Source organism: Phallusia mammillata, chromosome 6 (genome assembly GCF_965637545.1).
Source record: "Phallusia mammillata chromosome 6, kaPhaMamm4.hap1.1, whole genome shotgun sequence".
NCBI lineage: Eukaryota > Metazoa > Chordata > Ascidiacea > Phlebobranchia > Ascidiidae > Phallusia > Phallusia mammillata.
In genome coordinates, this window is record NC_137257.1 from 14,734,777 (window position 1) to 14,751,143 (window position 16,367).

General features: G+C 34.1%; 1 protein-coding gene across 2 annotated transcripts; it reads right to left on the bottom strand.

The window, feature by feature from the left end:
• Window positions 1-600: 600 nt before the first annotated feature.
• Window positions 601-15,813, bottom strand: LOC145232519 (uncharacterized). Of its 2 annotated transcripts, none has more exons than XM_080097147.1 (17): window positions 15,623-15,813; window positions 14,202-14,335; window positions 13,447-13,568; window positions 13,222-13,363; window positions 12,570-12,652; window positions 11,864-11,925; window positions 11,406-11,449; window positions 10,470-10,626; window positions 9,678-9,748; window positions 9,271-9,335; window positions 9,094-9,195; window positions 7,577-7,721; window positions 6,941-7,036; window positions 6,451-6,561; window positions 4,611-4,754; window positions 3,121-3,256; window positions 601-2,533 (listed from the first exon to the last, which is right to left on the bottom strand). In XM_080097147.1, the coding sequence occupies exons 1-17, from the start codon at window positions 15,675-15,677 to the stop codon at window positions 2,292-2,294; spliced, it is 1,911 nt and encodes a 636-aa protein (XP_079953273.1). In that variant the 5' UTR covers window positions 15,678-15,813; the 3' UTR covers window positions 601-2,291. The 2 variants fall into 2 exon arrangements, with proteins under 2 accessions (XP_079953273.1, XP_079953272.1); XM_080097146.1 differs by having other exon boundaries at window positions 7,577-7,724.
• Window positions 15,814-16,367: the final 554 nt, after the last annotated feature.

A 16,367-nucleotide genomic window follows, 5' to 3' on the forward strand; every position in this document is an offset into this window, starting at 1 on the left:
ACACCGATTTGCATATCACTAGCTATACTAGTGCAAAACTAGGTCGCTGGTAACGTTTTGTAAACAAAATCCTTGTCTTGAATTGTTTCGTCACAGCAAAAACGAGTATGCGCTCACCAGCAAACAAGTTTCCAGGGAATACTGCAAGTGCAAAAAGCGCATTGAATGTATTAGTTTGTAATTCTTTTTGTACAATGATGAAGCTAAAACATCATATTGTGTCACATGACGTTTTGCCTGCATTAAATAGATTGTGCATTAGTGTGTTAAGAGCTAAGATCTTCGTTGTAGGTATACTACATTTTTAGATTCAGTATGTAACAGGCGTCAGATTGAAAACAACTGGAAATGGTTAACTGGAAAACGAATGTATGTTTCAAATCTAAATAAAGACGAATCAGGTTAGTCGTATACTCCGTTTGGCCAGCATTTATATGCGATGAACCGGACTTGGCGAATGACTATGGTTGGAACTTGTGTTCACTATGCAATTAACCGGATTCATCTGTACCAAATTTTGCAGATAACTGGGCAACAAATTTTAAAAACAATCATAGTACACCAACTACCCCATTACATTTCTGTCGATATAAAAACAACTTCACGTTTAAATTCTTTATTCTAAAGTCGTATCATACAGAGGTCGGTTAAAACGAAGGTTTCGTGGTTTTCACTAAATCGATAAGTACACTTTGGGAGTTAAAGGCCTGGTAAGTTCATCAGGATTTCATTTTTTACACCCAGATATTCACATTCATGATTAGCTAAGCACATCACTGGATCTTTGGTGGATGTGAAAACAAGAGTAACGGCTAAAGCTATGTCGTCTAGCGCAGTGGCTCCCAACTCGTTTCAGGCCATGGGCCTCCAGTACAATTAAATGAATATCGCGGAACAGTCGAATGTAAGTAAGGATAAAGAAAGCATCTACAACGAGCATATTAGCTTGAAATATATTTCCTTCAATACAGAATTTCGAGGAGTGATATCAAACAACTGACAGTTAACAATAAACGACCAAATACTCAGGATAAACTCTAGATACAATTAACGTCCTGTGGGCAACCCAAAAAGTTATCATGGACCACCAGTTGAGAACCACTGTTCTATAGCGACATGGCTCTTGTGCAGATAACTACAGACATATTTGATTTATCATTAAAAAGACAAACACACAGCCGAAGTTGTGGTATAGTAGCTGGAACGAGGAAAACTGGGAACCGACCAGTCGATTTAACCTAGTTGGCAAGTGAAAGTAGCGCAAACCAAAAATCAACGCAAAAAAACCTTCGTTAACTTTTAAGTAGCAGGAAACATAAAAAATGTAAACAATTTCAGACAGCGTAACTTTCACCCAGTTGTGCCTTTCTTTGGGATCAATAAACGTTGCTTGCTACATATAGGTATGAACCAGACCGAAAAAATGTATTTTCCTGTTCACAACTATTGATTTGACTGCAGGTGTGATCCGTTTAATGAGAGTTTTGAAGAATCACACTTAGACAGTGACTCGAATCTTCAGAAGTGCATTACTTGATTTACTTCAAACTATTGGTGAAGCTACTAACACCATAACTTACGTCAGTTATACATTTAGCTAAATTCCGATAAAATAATTTAGCCGCTAAAGAAAGATGGGGTTGGGAAATTATTTTTTTGAAAATTTTATCTTAGGAACTAAGTTTAAAAGTTCGTTTTATTGAATTTGTAAGCCAACCCAAATAGCCCTTAACGTCAGCACTTTGGGAAAGACAGCGTTTTAATAAGTGCCACCTGTCGAAAATTTAGCTAAATGTGCGGTAACGTGTGTTGGTAGGTTTTCCGAATTATTTTAGTGCAGTAAATACTATCTTCAATACGTCATGCATGCGTGACGTCATCACAAGGTTAGCTGCTCAGGTGGGGAACTTTTAGAGGTCATGCAAAACATTTTTGCTACCCATTCAAGTTTTGGCATTGAAATAATAAAAACGAAGACAGAAAAAAGGAGAGTAATGTGCGAACCATACATACCTAAACGATTTTTAACGTAAATTCATTAAATTTGTAATTATTTCATATAGTTTCACAGATACCCCTCAAAACGAAATTCATGGAATAGATTTAAGTAATATGTTAAACAAACAGGCCCAACAATTTCAGTGTTAGAAGTTTCCCTAAAGTAAATTCATCAAAATCGAAGTATGATTTAAAACCTGACCTACAACTTTTTTCAGGCCTTCAAACAATGTGCGTGTAAAATCGGTATAAAAGTACATGCGGCTTTATACACAAAAAAACGACAATTCGAATCACCCAGGCTGCATTGGAGGGTAGGGGCTCCCGCTACTGCAATTTGTTTCCATTGCCTCTGCTTCTACAGGCCTTCGAGCCTCCATTTTATCCTGTGCTGGGACTACTGGTTCAGACAGGTTTGTGGTTTTAATGCATTCAGAAGAAATAGATGGAAAGTTGCACAAATCAATTTGACCATCAGTAGATGAATAGGATGTAGTAGAACACATACTGGGACTGCATGGCTTATAACAAACACCTGAAAATAGATGTTTAGGATTATTACTTTAGTCTTTACTCTATTAGGGACCATCACAAAAACTTTAAATTAGTCCTTTTTAGTCTTTTTAGTGACAGAAACGTTTAAGATATTTTTGCAAATTTTGCAACAAAAACAATATGCAGCAAAAAAAAGCTAATCAAAAGTGTATACAGGTGGAAAAAATGCATTTTTTTTTTCAGTAACCCATCCTTAGCACACAAGTGTAGCTAAATATAATGCCTTCATTATTTACATTTTGTTCTCGCATTTTAGTGCAGGTTACTGGGGGTAACCATGCGTACACTAAAAAATATAGTTCTAAGGTCGTACTTTCTATGCGTATAGGTATCAATATAACAAACGTAACCGTGTAATAAGAAAACTACCGAAAGCCACGTCAGACCATACTGTGATACCAATCAACAAATGGCCAATGCTTAGACACAGATTCGCCAAGCGAAAAAAACTTAGCCGTCCGACGACAAAAATGTCGATACTGTTACGTCGTAATTTTCCTATAATACGTCCATCCCTACTTTTTATGCAATTAACCAGATTCGCCTATAACCGGTTTCAAAACTTACTGGTTGGATTTTCATCCTCGTCACAAACAACGACAACTTCAGTGGATGAGCCTAACGTACACGAAAGTGGCGGAAGGTTTTCACATGGAATTTTCGTGAGTCGTTCGGCAAGCTGCTTGGCACATTCCGATTCGTTCTGTGGTGAATAAAAATACCAATGTTGATAAAGAATAAATAAGTAGATTTTAAACAAGCGCTGTAAAGTCGGTTAAACCTTCCCACCCAGTGTTTCAATCCACTTAAAAAGTTTTAAGCGCAATATATCATGCGATTACATTCTACCAACCCAAACACATTTTTTGTAAAATAGCATTAATATTATGAAGAAAATTATATTTGTTTTCTCTATGAGCTACAAAAAATTAAAAAAAACGTAAGCTACACAAACTTACTATGTTAGACAGGAGATAATTTTTCTGGCGATTTGAACTTGGTGTGTTTAGAAAAAGTGTTTTCGGAATTATTTCTGAACAGATTTCGCGCACGCCTAGAAACCTTAAACTAGGCTTTTTAGCAAAACTTTACCGACGCAATCACAGTGAAAATGCGAACGTTGGCAAAATATACACATGTGATGTATTAAATACAGAATAGGAATATATAATCAACAAATTAAGTATGTATCTATACTTTGTATGGAAACAAGTGGCATCCATAGACACAACAACAACGGCAAAACAATGCCTTCGTTTCCTGTTGGCAACCAATATTCAGCTAAGGGTTTGACATAACAGACAATGGTTATAATGCGGCAAGTAAAATATAACCCAAACACTGTAACATGGTTCCAATATTCGCAACGACAACAAAAGATTACGAAACGTCCGTGCATGTGTAAATTGCATATTTAAGGCTGCGTCAAGGGGCAAAATAGTAGTTGTCTGATGCCTTAGGCCTTTACCACGCAGGCACCATAGGTCCTTATTTCACCAAAGGCCGCCAAGTGTCTGATTGTTTTTGTTTAATCAGTTTGACGATCATCTTAACAGTTTATGACGCCCTCATATTGACGGTGACGCTTTGTGGTCCCTGTTTTTTCGCATCGTTCATCCATAATAGGCTTACGAAAAGTCTGACGCATATAGCTACTAACTATTAGGCTGGTAACACTCTTTCCAGTCCCATAAAATTTATTTAGAGCAGTTTTAAAGTCCAAATATTTAGCAAGAATTTTATTTACGTCACCACCGCCAGTATATATCTTTTTAATTACATGTTTACAGCCCGCATAATCTCGTTCTGAAGCCGCATGAAATCTGGGCCAATTTCTTGTGGATGCTTGGGTCAATGCAGAGTGTTATAAAAAAAAATTTTTTATGTGAATTAGATTTGGGCCCTGATTTACTCTGGTTTGGCGTAAATTCACATCACTTTGCACAAACGCTGTGTTTGTGCCTAACAATGTCAAGTTGTATCCAGCAAGCAAAAATTGCCCTACTATTCCTGAAACTGTTGTAGTAAAGCAGGTAAGTTAATTTGACCCCATTTACCTTGAAATATTCTGCCATAGATGCAATAATATGATCTGGAGGTTTCTCCGTACATTCACCACCCTCTGCTGAAGAAGATTCAGTTTTGCCTTCGGACAAATCTTTGCACTCCATTCGACATATTTTTGATTTGATGTCAAACACCTATGAAAAACATTGAAGGAAAAATGGGTTTCCCAACAAATTAAAAGGTTACCACATTAAGTCAGCAGTTTAGATAGGAATCTTTTTATGGAAATCAAAATTTTACCTATTTGACCTACAAACTTAGGACAATTTATGACACATTTTATGAGTGTTTAAGTGAAAAAGTCCGCAAACACACCAGACACAATTGTAGGGTACAAATGAAAAAACAAATAGTTGAACAAAAATTATTTAAACATTTTTTTAAATTTGTAGTGATTGCACCAGACACACTTAACAAACAAAGACAAACCTATGGAGTTTTGAGCTTTACTTCAATTTTAAAATAACATAAGAAAATCCCACAAAAAATACACAAACAACCAAAAATATGATACTTTCCATATACAAGCAGTTCAGATTTTAAATCATTATCTATTCTCAACAGGAATTGTTTTACTTGGTGATTCATATGTGTTTACTTGAGTTTTCATGGTGACTTAATTGTTTGGAAGTGCTTGATATTACAAAAGGCCATGACTGTACACTTTAAATGCCTGACTGGGCAAAGAAAACAGCACGAAAATCTGCTGACTAAGAAATGACTCAACCATGTAATTGAGTTCAGGTCATACCAAGCCCTGTGCTGTTTGGATTGTGCAATTGTCTGTGGGTATTACAAAGTAAATAATGGCATGGTGATGCAATTTAAATCTTTGAAGTTGGTAAACACAGCAGTGGCAGTCATACAACTAATGATGTGATCTTTCGAAATAAAAAAAATCAAGCCGAGCACGAAGTAGAATGAACAAACACACATAAACCAGTACTAGAGTACTCGGAATTTGGTATTAGCGCTAATATTAATTTGCTAAACATACACAATGATGTGCTCAGATTTTTAAAAACTGTAGAGGAATTATCAAAAACTCTTACCACTTAAAAATCACACACATATTCATTTTAAGTTATAAGTTTTAGGAAAAAAATTTGCCAGGACAGTGAGCATCTCATGTTAAAGTTTGAGGTATTTTACTGACATTAAAACATGACATGACTATAGACCAGTGATTCTCATACTGTGTGCCGCAACACACTAGTGTGCCATGAGAGATTTCCAAGTGTGCCGCGAAATATTTCCTATTTTTAAGTGCAAACAGTTCCTGGTGTTATAGGATTTCATGACGAAGTACTGGTGTGCATAAAAACGTTTTAAAGCTTATATTTTTGTCATTCGTAATGAAAAGCATTCTTACCCATCACAATAAAGTTGAAAATAAACATTCTTTGAACAACTTTTGTTCTCGTTTACCTGCTAAGTGTGCCGCGGAAGTAAATTTAAGTTTTTTAATGCGCCGCATGATTAAAAAGTTTGAGAACCCACTGCTACAGACCATCTGTCACATTTTGTTTGTTGGAAACTGAAATGTTTCCAATCTTGATTTTCAGAAAATTATGTTACATGTATATTCAAAATCCTAATGTTTCTCATGGGGTAATCAGATTTTATTGAACCTTTGCTTATTAATAAAGTGTACCAGATTTCGGTCAATCACCGGACATCATTTTTAATGCTTGGCAAACACCTGGTATCAGATTTAGAAAAAAAAGGCTCAGTTTGGCCCTTCCTAAATTGTTTAGCCAAACATCTACATGAAAGAGATCGTTAAAACTCAAGTACTAGTGCAGAAAAACTGTACGAAACAGTACTCACTTGCTGACAGCGCATACGAAATAGTTCAGCCAATTGTAAAGCTCCTTCTCTAACGCATCTCCTCTCTTGCATCAGTTCACTGTGTGATTTGTGCAAATGTTCCAATTCATACTGTAATGAAAATAATACAGATTATTTAAAACAAGCAAATTGGCATTGTCCGAGATCAGGCGTCACCAAACTACGCTGGATCTGGCCTGCATCGTTATTTTATCTGTGAGTATTGCCAGTCAATAGAAGAATCTTTAATATTCCACATAATTTTACTATTTAACAGTAGTACTGACTAAAATAAGATTGTGGTAAGCCCCACTTGGGATGTTTTCTAAGGCAGAATGCCAAATTAAAAAATAAATGGATTACTCCAATTTACAATTTTTCTATGGTGCTTTTGCAATATTTTTTTTAATTTCTATGGTGCTTTTGCAACAATTTCTTTTACTAATTTATAACCGTGTTTTAATGTGTATAAACACAACAGATTTATTACCTGCAAAGCCCGTATACAATCCATTTTACGCTTGCGACACCTTTGTGCCGCAATTCTGTTTTTACCACGGCGACGGATTTCATGTACTGCATTTATCTGTAAAAATTTGTGTTGGTGTTAACAAGGTTTTATTGAATATTGTGGCCTTTCATCATTTTCAAAAAATTCCAGTTAAGTTGCATACTATTGTTAATCATAGGGTTTGAGAAATTGCAGTTACTAGAATTTTTGGAATCGCTTGACAAAAATATTTGTAGCATATAAGTGATATTTTTTTACAAAAATAAGGTTTCATTTTCTTTCATCCAATATAAATAATATTTCCATTAAAAGTTAGGGTAAATGATTGGCACATGTCATCAAAAAATTGTGGACAAAATATCAACAAATGCTTATTTATTAAATTATATGTACTTTAAGGGTGTCAAAATGTTTTAAAAGTTTGGCCAAATTTACCAAACAAAAATTGATATATTTTATTTTTTTAAAGTGGCCTTAATTTTATGGACAATTTGTGTTTAAAAGGATTTTCAATTATTTGCCCCCACAGTATAACTTGGACTGTAATTGAAAATATGCCACATCATTGACAAATAAGTTTAATATAATAAAAGTTAAATAAAACACAAAACCTACTTGTTGAAGGTTGAGGTTGGGATGTTTACTGAGCAATTCATGGAGTTCATTTCTTGGAAGTTTGGTAATATCATCAATGGAGAAAGGAAGCACGACGTCGTTTTGTTTCTTTCCCTTGCACATGTTCATCATTTGCGGACATTTGCTGCTTTCAAAAAACTCATATTGAACAACAATGCTAAATTGGAGCATATTTTACACATACATACATAATGGGACAAAATAAATAACGTTATTTATTTTGTGTATATTATTTATTTGGTGATTTCGTTCAGGTACCCACATTTTTTTCCTGGCTGACTAAAATAAATTTATGTCAGTATTTTTCAGTATTTATCTCTTTATGGTCTTAACTGTTAAGCAAACAAAGATATAAAGTTGCATCACATAATACATATTGTCAAGTACTTATTTTGTCACATAACATATATATATTAATTAAAGTCAAACAGATGTTACAATTTATTACTTTTTATTATGGCACAACGCCATGTAAATTTAAATAATGTATGTATGAAACACAAAACAACAAATTTGAAGTCCGTTTGACTTTGAAAACTGATTTAGCATGTGATATTTTATCACCCCCCAAATAAGCTTTACTAGGTGAAATATTTAAACTATTCAAAGGCAAAAGGTTTGGCTGCGGAGAAAATTGCTGACTCATTCAAGTGATTAAATGCAGTCAGCAATATGTTACGGTCCGCTACACAACACAGGCATCTGATGTTTGCACAGTGCACGTGAAACAATAAATGTCATCCAATAATCGTCTTTTCCCAGAAATATATTTACAATACATTGGGTTGATGGATATTTCGAAACAGTGGTGCTTGGTAATTGAAGCATATGTATTAAGGTTACTGCTGCACAAATATAGTATAGGTTTAGCCCGTAAAAAAATAATTGCCATATTTGCACCGGTATAAATGCCCCTTATGCGTGAATATAAATCCCAAAAAAAACTTATATTTAGTCAATCATTTAGCTTACAACATGCTGCATTAGGGTCAGAATGGTCAGTTATTAAACACATATTGATTGCTGGGGTCGAATCAAGGTAAAATTTGTTCAAATGGTAAGAAATACCCACTCTATTTATCACTTTCATTTTGAACACACCTGAGTAAAACCTTCCTAAAAATGAAGGAAATAGGCCAATCCTTCAAATTTAAAACAATCATTACCCCGTATTTAAAAATAGGCTATTTAACCCAGTGTTTCCTAACCTTTTTTGATAATTTCCTCCCTTAACAATTCAAAACATTTTCATTCCTCTCTGGTATACTACACAGTAGATAAACCATACAAAGATCACTATAAATTGCCTTTTTATCAACTTCACATGTCATCTTTCCTGAGCTTAAGTGTCATACCATGTGTAAAGATTACTACATTCATCCCCTCATGTTTCAAAATTCCCTCTTCTGGATAAATTTTTCCCCGGTTGGGAACCACTGATTTACCACTATGGTGCAAGGCCTAAAGTTCGTAATAAAAACAAAACAGAGTCTTACTATTTATCTTGATCCTCATCTGCAGAAAGTGCTTCATCTGTGTCAGAATTGTATGTGGAACATATTAATTTGCTTGTGCTTGACATGGCAGATGCTGAACCCCTGTGATAAAAAAAACAGTTTGGTATCACTGCTACAATAAATACACTCAAGTGCAATGTTATGTTCTGTGCCAACCTGTCACACTGTCTTGAGTCAGCAACTTTTAGTCTTTGATGCTGCAAAAATTGTTGCAAAAAGGCCTGAAATAAAAGAATTAGTTAAATAGGCAAGTGATTTGCAAAAAGACCATGCAAGCAACAGCATATTTCTGACAAGTAATCTTGACCCATCTGTTACCGTTTTTCCTTTTTTGTTACATGAACCAAGTCATGAAATAGAACTCATTTATTTAACAGCCAATCACAGTTTTGAACATTGTTAGCCAATAATAATTCTTCACTATTTTCACCAATTCTTCGCCATAGCAAATCAAAAGAACAAGCGATCAGAAAAAACAAAGATCCAGAATGAAATAATTTTAAAAAAATGTTGGACACCCTATTCTAAATTTAACAAAATGAAATAAAAACAGGGACAGTTACCTGGTGCTGTGCTGAATACATGCCCTCCTGAGCTGGATCACATTTTACAGGAACTGCCCCAGCACTTGTATCTAAAAAAAGTTTAAAAGTTTTTGAGGGTTTTAATTTTGCTATGGTTATGTGACAATATTTAAAAATGTCCTCATTTTTTTAATCTTTTTTGAGTGTGGTAAAATTATTGAGACCATTATTCAACAGTCCACTCCATAAAAATTATGATATCTGCTTTTGTGTTAATCAAGTGGTTAAAAAAGTATGTTTTTTCCTATAATCATGGAATCTTAGAATCAGGCAGTTTTTAAATCAGTGCAAAATATTCCTTTGAAACTTTGAAATCCCAGCAAAGACTTGAAACTCTATCAAACCATGAAAATCATCAAGTCAGTGCATGAAAAGCTGCAGACAGTGCCCACTGTTTCAGTTTTCATGTTTTCTTTCCTGTTGTGATCGAGTTTTCTGTGTGGTTTGTGCCCAGTTGCGGCATCAAACAGAATAGGTGAGGCATGGCTTTGCAGCCTGTTTCTCCCAACAACTGCAGTGCCTTAGGATGGCTACATCAGCCGATATGACCTATATCTTGGCACCAGCTGCCCTGATGAGACCCCATAGGTTGAAATAGTATGCACTGTCTGCAGCTTATTATTTTAAACCAGTTCATGAAATGAGTCAAAGCGACTTGGCAATGAGGAATGCCAAATCTAATCTTACTAAATAAAATAAAAAACAGTCCCCAATGCTATTTTAAAGTGCTTCTCAAAAGTAAGACAGTAGCATTCAGTGACAAACACTTACTGAGAACATGCTGTGTTGGGCAAAACTTGTTGGTGGTATCTGGCACAGTTAGTTGAGGTTTTGATTCCAAGCTTAGTTGAGCCATCAATGGGCAATCCCCTTTCCATGTTGCAGGATTAGAACATGGATCTGCTTTTTGTGGACTGCATCCAACTTTCTAAAATAAGCAAGTGAAAAGAGGGCACAGTTAATTTTCTGTTTGGTGTTTTAGATGAAACTGGGCATATTCAAGTCTAGATTGAAAAAATAATATTTTTAGTACTGCTTTGTAACTGGTGATATTTTAAAAGGTGTAACCGGTAATATGTCATTTTAAAACATTGTGATAAATGCTTATGACAACACTTGTGTAATAAAAGGTTTACAAGAGTAACAATTATTAGTTCAGTATTTTAATTTGCATTGTGCAAAGGTATAGTTTGTCATTTTTGTTTTAATCCTTCACTATAAGGTACTATTTAAAAATTTATTAAGACCAAGCAAAAGAAAGTTGAGCTTGAGTGCCTTTTCACCAGTGAGTCAATTTTACCACGGTTAATAAACTCAAATACCCCTAAGGGCCAAGCAAAAAAATAGCACGAGGAAAGGCTTACATGTCTGCCTCCAGTGGTAAAAAAAACTTACATGTCAATGAAAATCTGGAACAAGACTGTATTTGTGGCAGATATATACACATATTATGAAAATATACAACAAACAAGAATAGATCCAAGTTAAAAAAAAACAGCTGTGCTATTCCTATCTTAGAAAATCATGACCCACAGTGACACAACAATAGAGAAATTGTGATGCAACAATTGTAATAGCTGAGTCACAAAATTGAGACTCCAGGTTTATGACAAAAAGTCTACTTTTACTAAAAACTTTTTACAAAATTACAACAACTAATTATAAGGGACACATAAAAATTTTGTACTCCAAACATGGGTAACTTACTGGTTTTTCAGACTTTTCTTCAACACAACAGTTTTTTGTGTTATCTGTCAAATAAAAAGAAAAGGCATGCTTTATTTCTCAATCATTCCACAAACTTCTGAACCAAAAAGAGCATTAATAAAAAGTGTTTGCACAATTGGGCTGTGAGAGAGCATTTTAGGGCACTTAAAGATCTCACTGAATCCTAATTGTACTGGTTTTAAATGAGATGTGACTGCATTGTCTATTTTCCAAGAACATACCATCGTTAGTATTGACTGACATGGGCCATTGAAATATAAGTGCATTTTTATCGTTGGTCAAAACAAAGTTCAACTATCAAAAAATTTCTAGCAAACACACCAACTTGACTTAATATGTATAATATTTGAGCAAATAATGTGTTGTAACTGGCAATGCATGAGATTGGACTTTGCAGCAAATTAGCATAAATCAAAGCGGATAGTATATACATATACCTTTTATCTCTGTTTTTTCAGGGTTGGCAGGTCGTTCATATGCTGGTTGGGGAAGAACTTTTCTGCTCACAAAAAGGTCCTTGTATCACTTTAAGCTTTTATAAATTTACCAAGGTTTATTTAAAAGAAAATTTAAACAAATCAATTTTGGGTGCAAAACAGTTTTTTTAGGTTGGAGTGGAAGTTGAAAAACTTTTAAAAGCAAAGTCAGATCAAAAAATGTTTACGGCACTTCACAACCCTGGTTGCATAGACCATAAGGTATGGAAGACAGCACTTTTGTATGATAAACACAAGGTTCATGCAATTTTTTCAATGCCATCATTGAACCATTTTAAGTTAATTTGACAAAAAAAACGACAACATAAGACATTTATCCCTGAATAATGAATTATTGTTAAGCCAATATTAAGGATACATATTTTTTTCATTTGTGTCATGTGAGAGAATTTCGAAATTTTACTTGGCAATTATTGACACTGTATTGCAGAATATGAAGCATCATTCTGCATTAAACAATCCTTCATTTCCCAGAAGCAAAACAATGAAATAATTTATCAAACTGTACAATAAAAGTCACTACTGCTTGATCAAGGCTTAGGTCTTTGGTGATTCAAATGTCTGAATTACAGTTTGTTTGTTTTTCAGAAAAAAGGTATTGGCTAAAACAGAAGAACTGCCCATTAGACACCTGTTTTATATGTACCTTGAAATTGTGCTATTTCGGCAAGCATTGGCACCTTCTGGACATTGAGACATGACACAGTCTGTAGATTCCTGAAGTAGTTTCTGAAATGACAAAAAACAAACTATGATAAGAGACAAGCAAATCACAATATAAGTTTTTTTGCATTTTATATATACACCGCACTCAATATTGTAATCACATTTCTATGGCGAATGAATTTTACTCAAACTAAAGATCAAAAACAAAGTTGCCAAAGTTGTATGCAACAAATTTTATCATAAATTTACTTATGAATATCCTTTAAATTCCCTATCTTAAATTGCCCATCCATAACTGTAATGTAGCAATTTATTCTTAGTTTATTTCTAATAAAAAACAACACTCATTACAAAAATATTTTGAAATAGGGAATTGTCAAGCAATTCTTAAACCTAAATTGGTAAATATCACCACAAAATAATAAAATAAAAAACACTGTATTGTTTCCATCATTTTAAAACCAAAGCTTATGTTTTTTATGCAATTGCACTTGACTTTGGACCCCAATACATTTCAATGCAATTTGTATGTGGAAAATACATTAACTTTAAAGCCTCATTATAGGACTAGCAATCTAGTAACTACGTAAGTTAGTTAAACTAAGTAAAACTTAAAAGTCAATTATATATACCTCTTTCAACAAGTTGAGACAAGCATACTCAAGATTTTTCACATCTAGTTCTCGAGCAGCAGCTAAAACATGATCAATATTCGATCGGCAAACTGTTAACTTGGAAGTGTAAGCAAATTCCAAAATGTTTTCCATTCCGATCCTATTAATTGTAATACAAGTTGAATTAATCGTCAATGTTTTGTGAATCCTTTAATCATATCAAATAACAGGTAAGGTAAATACCTGCTTATGCTGCTCAGTTCAAGCACAATATTGTGACTGACATTTGCAGGATCCGTTATAATACCATTGAAGTATGAACTGCATGCGGCAAGAACAGCTTTGTGTGCTTGAAGCTCAATACCCTAGTGACAAAAATAACAGTCAAAAACTTTCATAGCCAAGAAAATATGCGTGATAAATATGATATATATTTAAAAACAAATGTAAAACTTATGTCATTTTACAAATCATTTTTTGGCGATGATACCTTTTCATCAATCTTTTATGTGACTTTAAGTGATACGAGTGTAACTGATGTGCCCCCTCATATCACTAACGGTTGCATTAGAATTTGCCAAAATGTTTGATTAATCAGCAGGTCACTTTTAGACTTTAAGTTAACCAGGTCTGGATATACGATGGCTTACAAAATGTCAACAAATAACAACAAAAACTAAAAATCTGTAAAGCATGTGTTCATAGCGAAAAGGATTTTCATGATCATGGTAATTTTGTACTGACTTTTGGAGGTTCAACTGTAAAATTTTAATGCGCACAATAAACACAGACACAGTCTATAGAAAACTGGTCAAAGTATGCAAAAGGAATCCACCCCAAAATAGCAGTAGGCATTCCCCACTTGCAAAAAATTGCTGACTCACAGTGACCAGCTGGAACAACTCAACCATTAAAGTAAATCAGACAAGAGAGATCTGGTGAGGTTATTTGCACAACTGCCATTCACATATGTCCCTAATCAGTATTTTGCTTCTTACGTCAACAATGACTGTCATGTCGCAAAGTAAGCCCTTTTTCCGCTGTTCATTTAAGGTGGCCAAGACATTTTGAGCATGAATGTTGGATTCATAAACATATTGAGGTTGAACTTCTGAATGTCCAGTATTGGTCCCTTAACAAAACAGATATGAGTTATCAGTTTAACAATAGAACTACTTGGCAAGGTAACAAATAACTACAGGGTAGTGTATGGTTTGTTTTTTGCAAGGTACTAATGAACATGCCACAGGGGGGAATATTAAAAGGGTACAACCATTGGTGTTTGGTACAATATTTTTATTTCTGTAGAAACACATGGGTCCCCATAAACTTTTGGAGCGGTGTATTTTTGTAGATCAAAATTTAAAAAGATTATAAAAAACACATTACAAAATCTAAGCCGAGAATGTAGTCAAACACTTTATATATTTGTTATCTTAAAAACCAGCATGCTTTTTCTATAAGAGTCATGTCCGAAACATATTTCAAAATGGGTACAAATTCAATTAACTTATTTAGTTAACTGTTAAGCGTAATACTAATTATATAGTCATTATTTCACAAGGAAATATCTTTGGTCATGATCACTGAGTCAGGAAGTGATCACAAGGTCATAGGGTAGACCAGGGGTCGGCAACCTCTGGCACACATGCCAAGGTTGGCATACGAGGTCGTTTTTTATGGCACGCCAACCGACAATTTAACCTGTTGCACTGTTTGTTTATAGTTTTTATCATGCTATTGTCTTAAAATTCAGCCTTGTATGTACATAACACTCTGCTTTCTCTTTATTATTGGTATCTGCTGGCACGAACCACAATTATTGAGAAAAACGTGGGCGAGGTCATTAACACATAGAAATAACAAGCAAATTGGCACACGTCGCCAAAAAGGTTGCCGACCCCTGGGGTAAACCAACAGTTACTGGTCTTGTAATGAACACATGCTTCAATGTTCAGTGGTAGACTGCTTAACATTTAAACAGTTAATTTAACAAATACATTTTTGTTAAGGGGGGTATGCATGTTAGCTGGTAGATCAACTGCCCATATAAGATACCAAGTACAACTTTACATATATATATATATATAAACAATGTGTGTAAATTTTAAGAAATTCAAGGAAACCTTTGATCAAGACAAAAATAAAAAAAAACATAATTTAGGACATAAACCAAAACCAATTTTATATATATCTAGTAAACCACAGTTAATCTGGATCTTCACCTAATTCAGACAAAACTTAAGGTACAAATGATTTGTAAAATTGAAAGGCGTTAAGTAGACAATCGATATCAGTTAATCTGGATCTTTACTTAATCCGCACAATTATTTTTGTCCAAATGGGTTTGGATTAACCAAGGTTTACTGTAGTACAATACACAAAAACTACAGCTAGCATTATAATAGTTAAAACTTACCCGATGTGGAAGTGTGGGAGACAATGACTGTTACTTCTGCAGGTGTAGCACTCATTGTCAAACATTGGGTAATTAAAAGTAGCTGATTACTGGTACTAACGTTATTTCTAGATCTGGTAAATTATGCTTCTTAATTTACATTATCTAATGTCACAAAACAGTCTACACCCTAAATTTGAAAACAAGAGAAAAGTTTTTAAACTACGGCTACTAGTGAAGATGAGAATTTGTTGAAGGAACAATATCGTACACTGTATACAAACAAAAAATGAATATATAAGGCATGTTTTTATTTATAATTACATACTACAATTTAATATGTCTAAACCCATTCATATTTACTATTTGAGTACATTTTCTAAAAAGGAAGTTGAATGTATATTGTCTAGGGTCAATTGCTGCTGAAAACGTTTGCTTGTTCATTAATATCACAATTCTGACCAATTTAAATTTTGGAATTAAAGTCTGTTGATTTAAAGTAAAAAGGGTGTATTTGCGATTTTACTTGCCTTACCAGAATTTTAAGTGGCAAGATTAGTGTTTTGCAGAAATGTTAGCATTTCGTGCCATCTTTTTAATACAATAGCTCATTGTAAATAGTGTTGAAGGCTTAAGCACACAAAAATAAAATAAAGACCATCAGGCTGTTCTAAATTCTGGACAAAGAATGATGACATAACTAAGCTTTTATGATTATAAATAAGGTCTATAAACTTTTTTGGTCAATCTTTGAATTTTAAACTAT

Coding starts and splice junctions, on each gene's coding strand:
- LOC145232519 (XM_080097146.1), bottom strand. CDS start 15,677: ATGAGTGCTACACCTGCAGAAGTAACAGTCATTGTCTCCCACACTTCC. Junction 13,569..14,201: donor ACATGACAGTCATTGTTGAC/GTAAGAAGCAAA, acceptor TTTTGTCACTAG/GGTATTGAGCTTCAAGCACA. Junction 9,336..9,677: donor TGTATTCAGCACAGCACCAG/GTAACTGTCCCT, acceptor CTTTTATTTCAG/GCCTTTTTGCAACAATTTTT.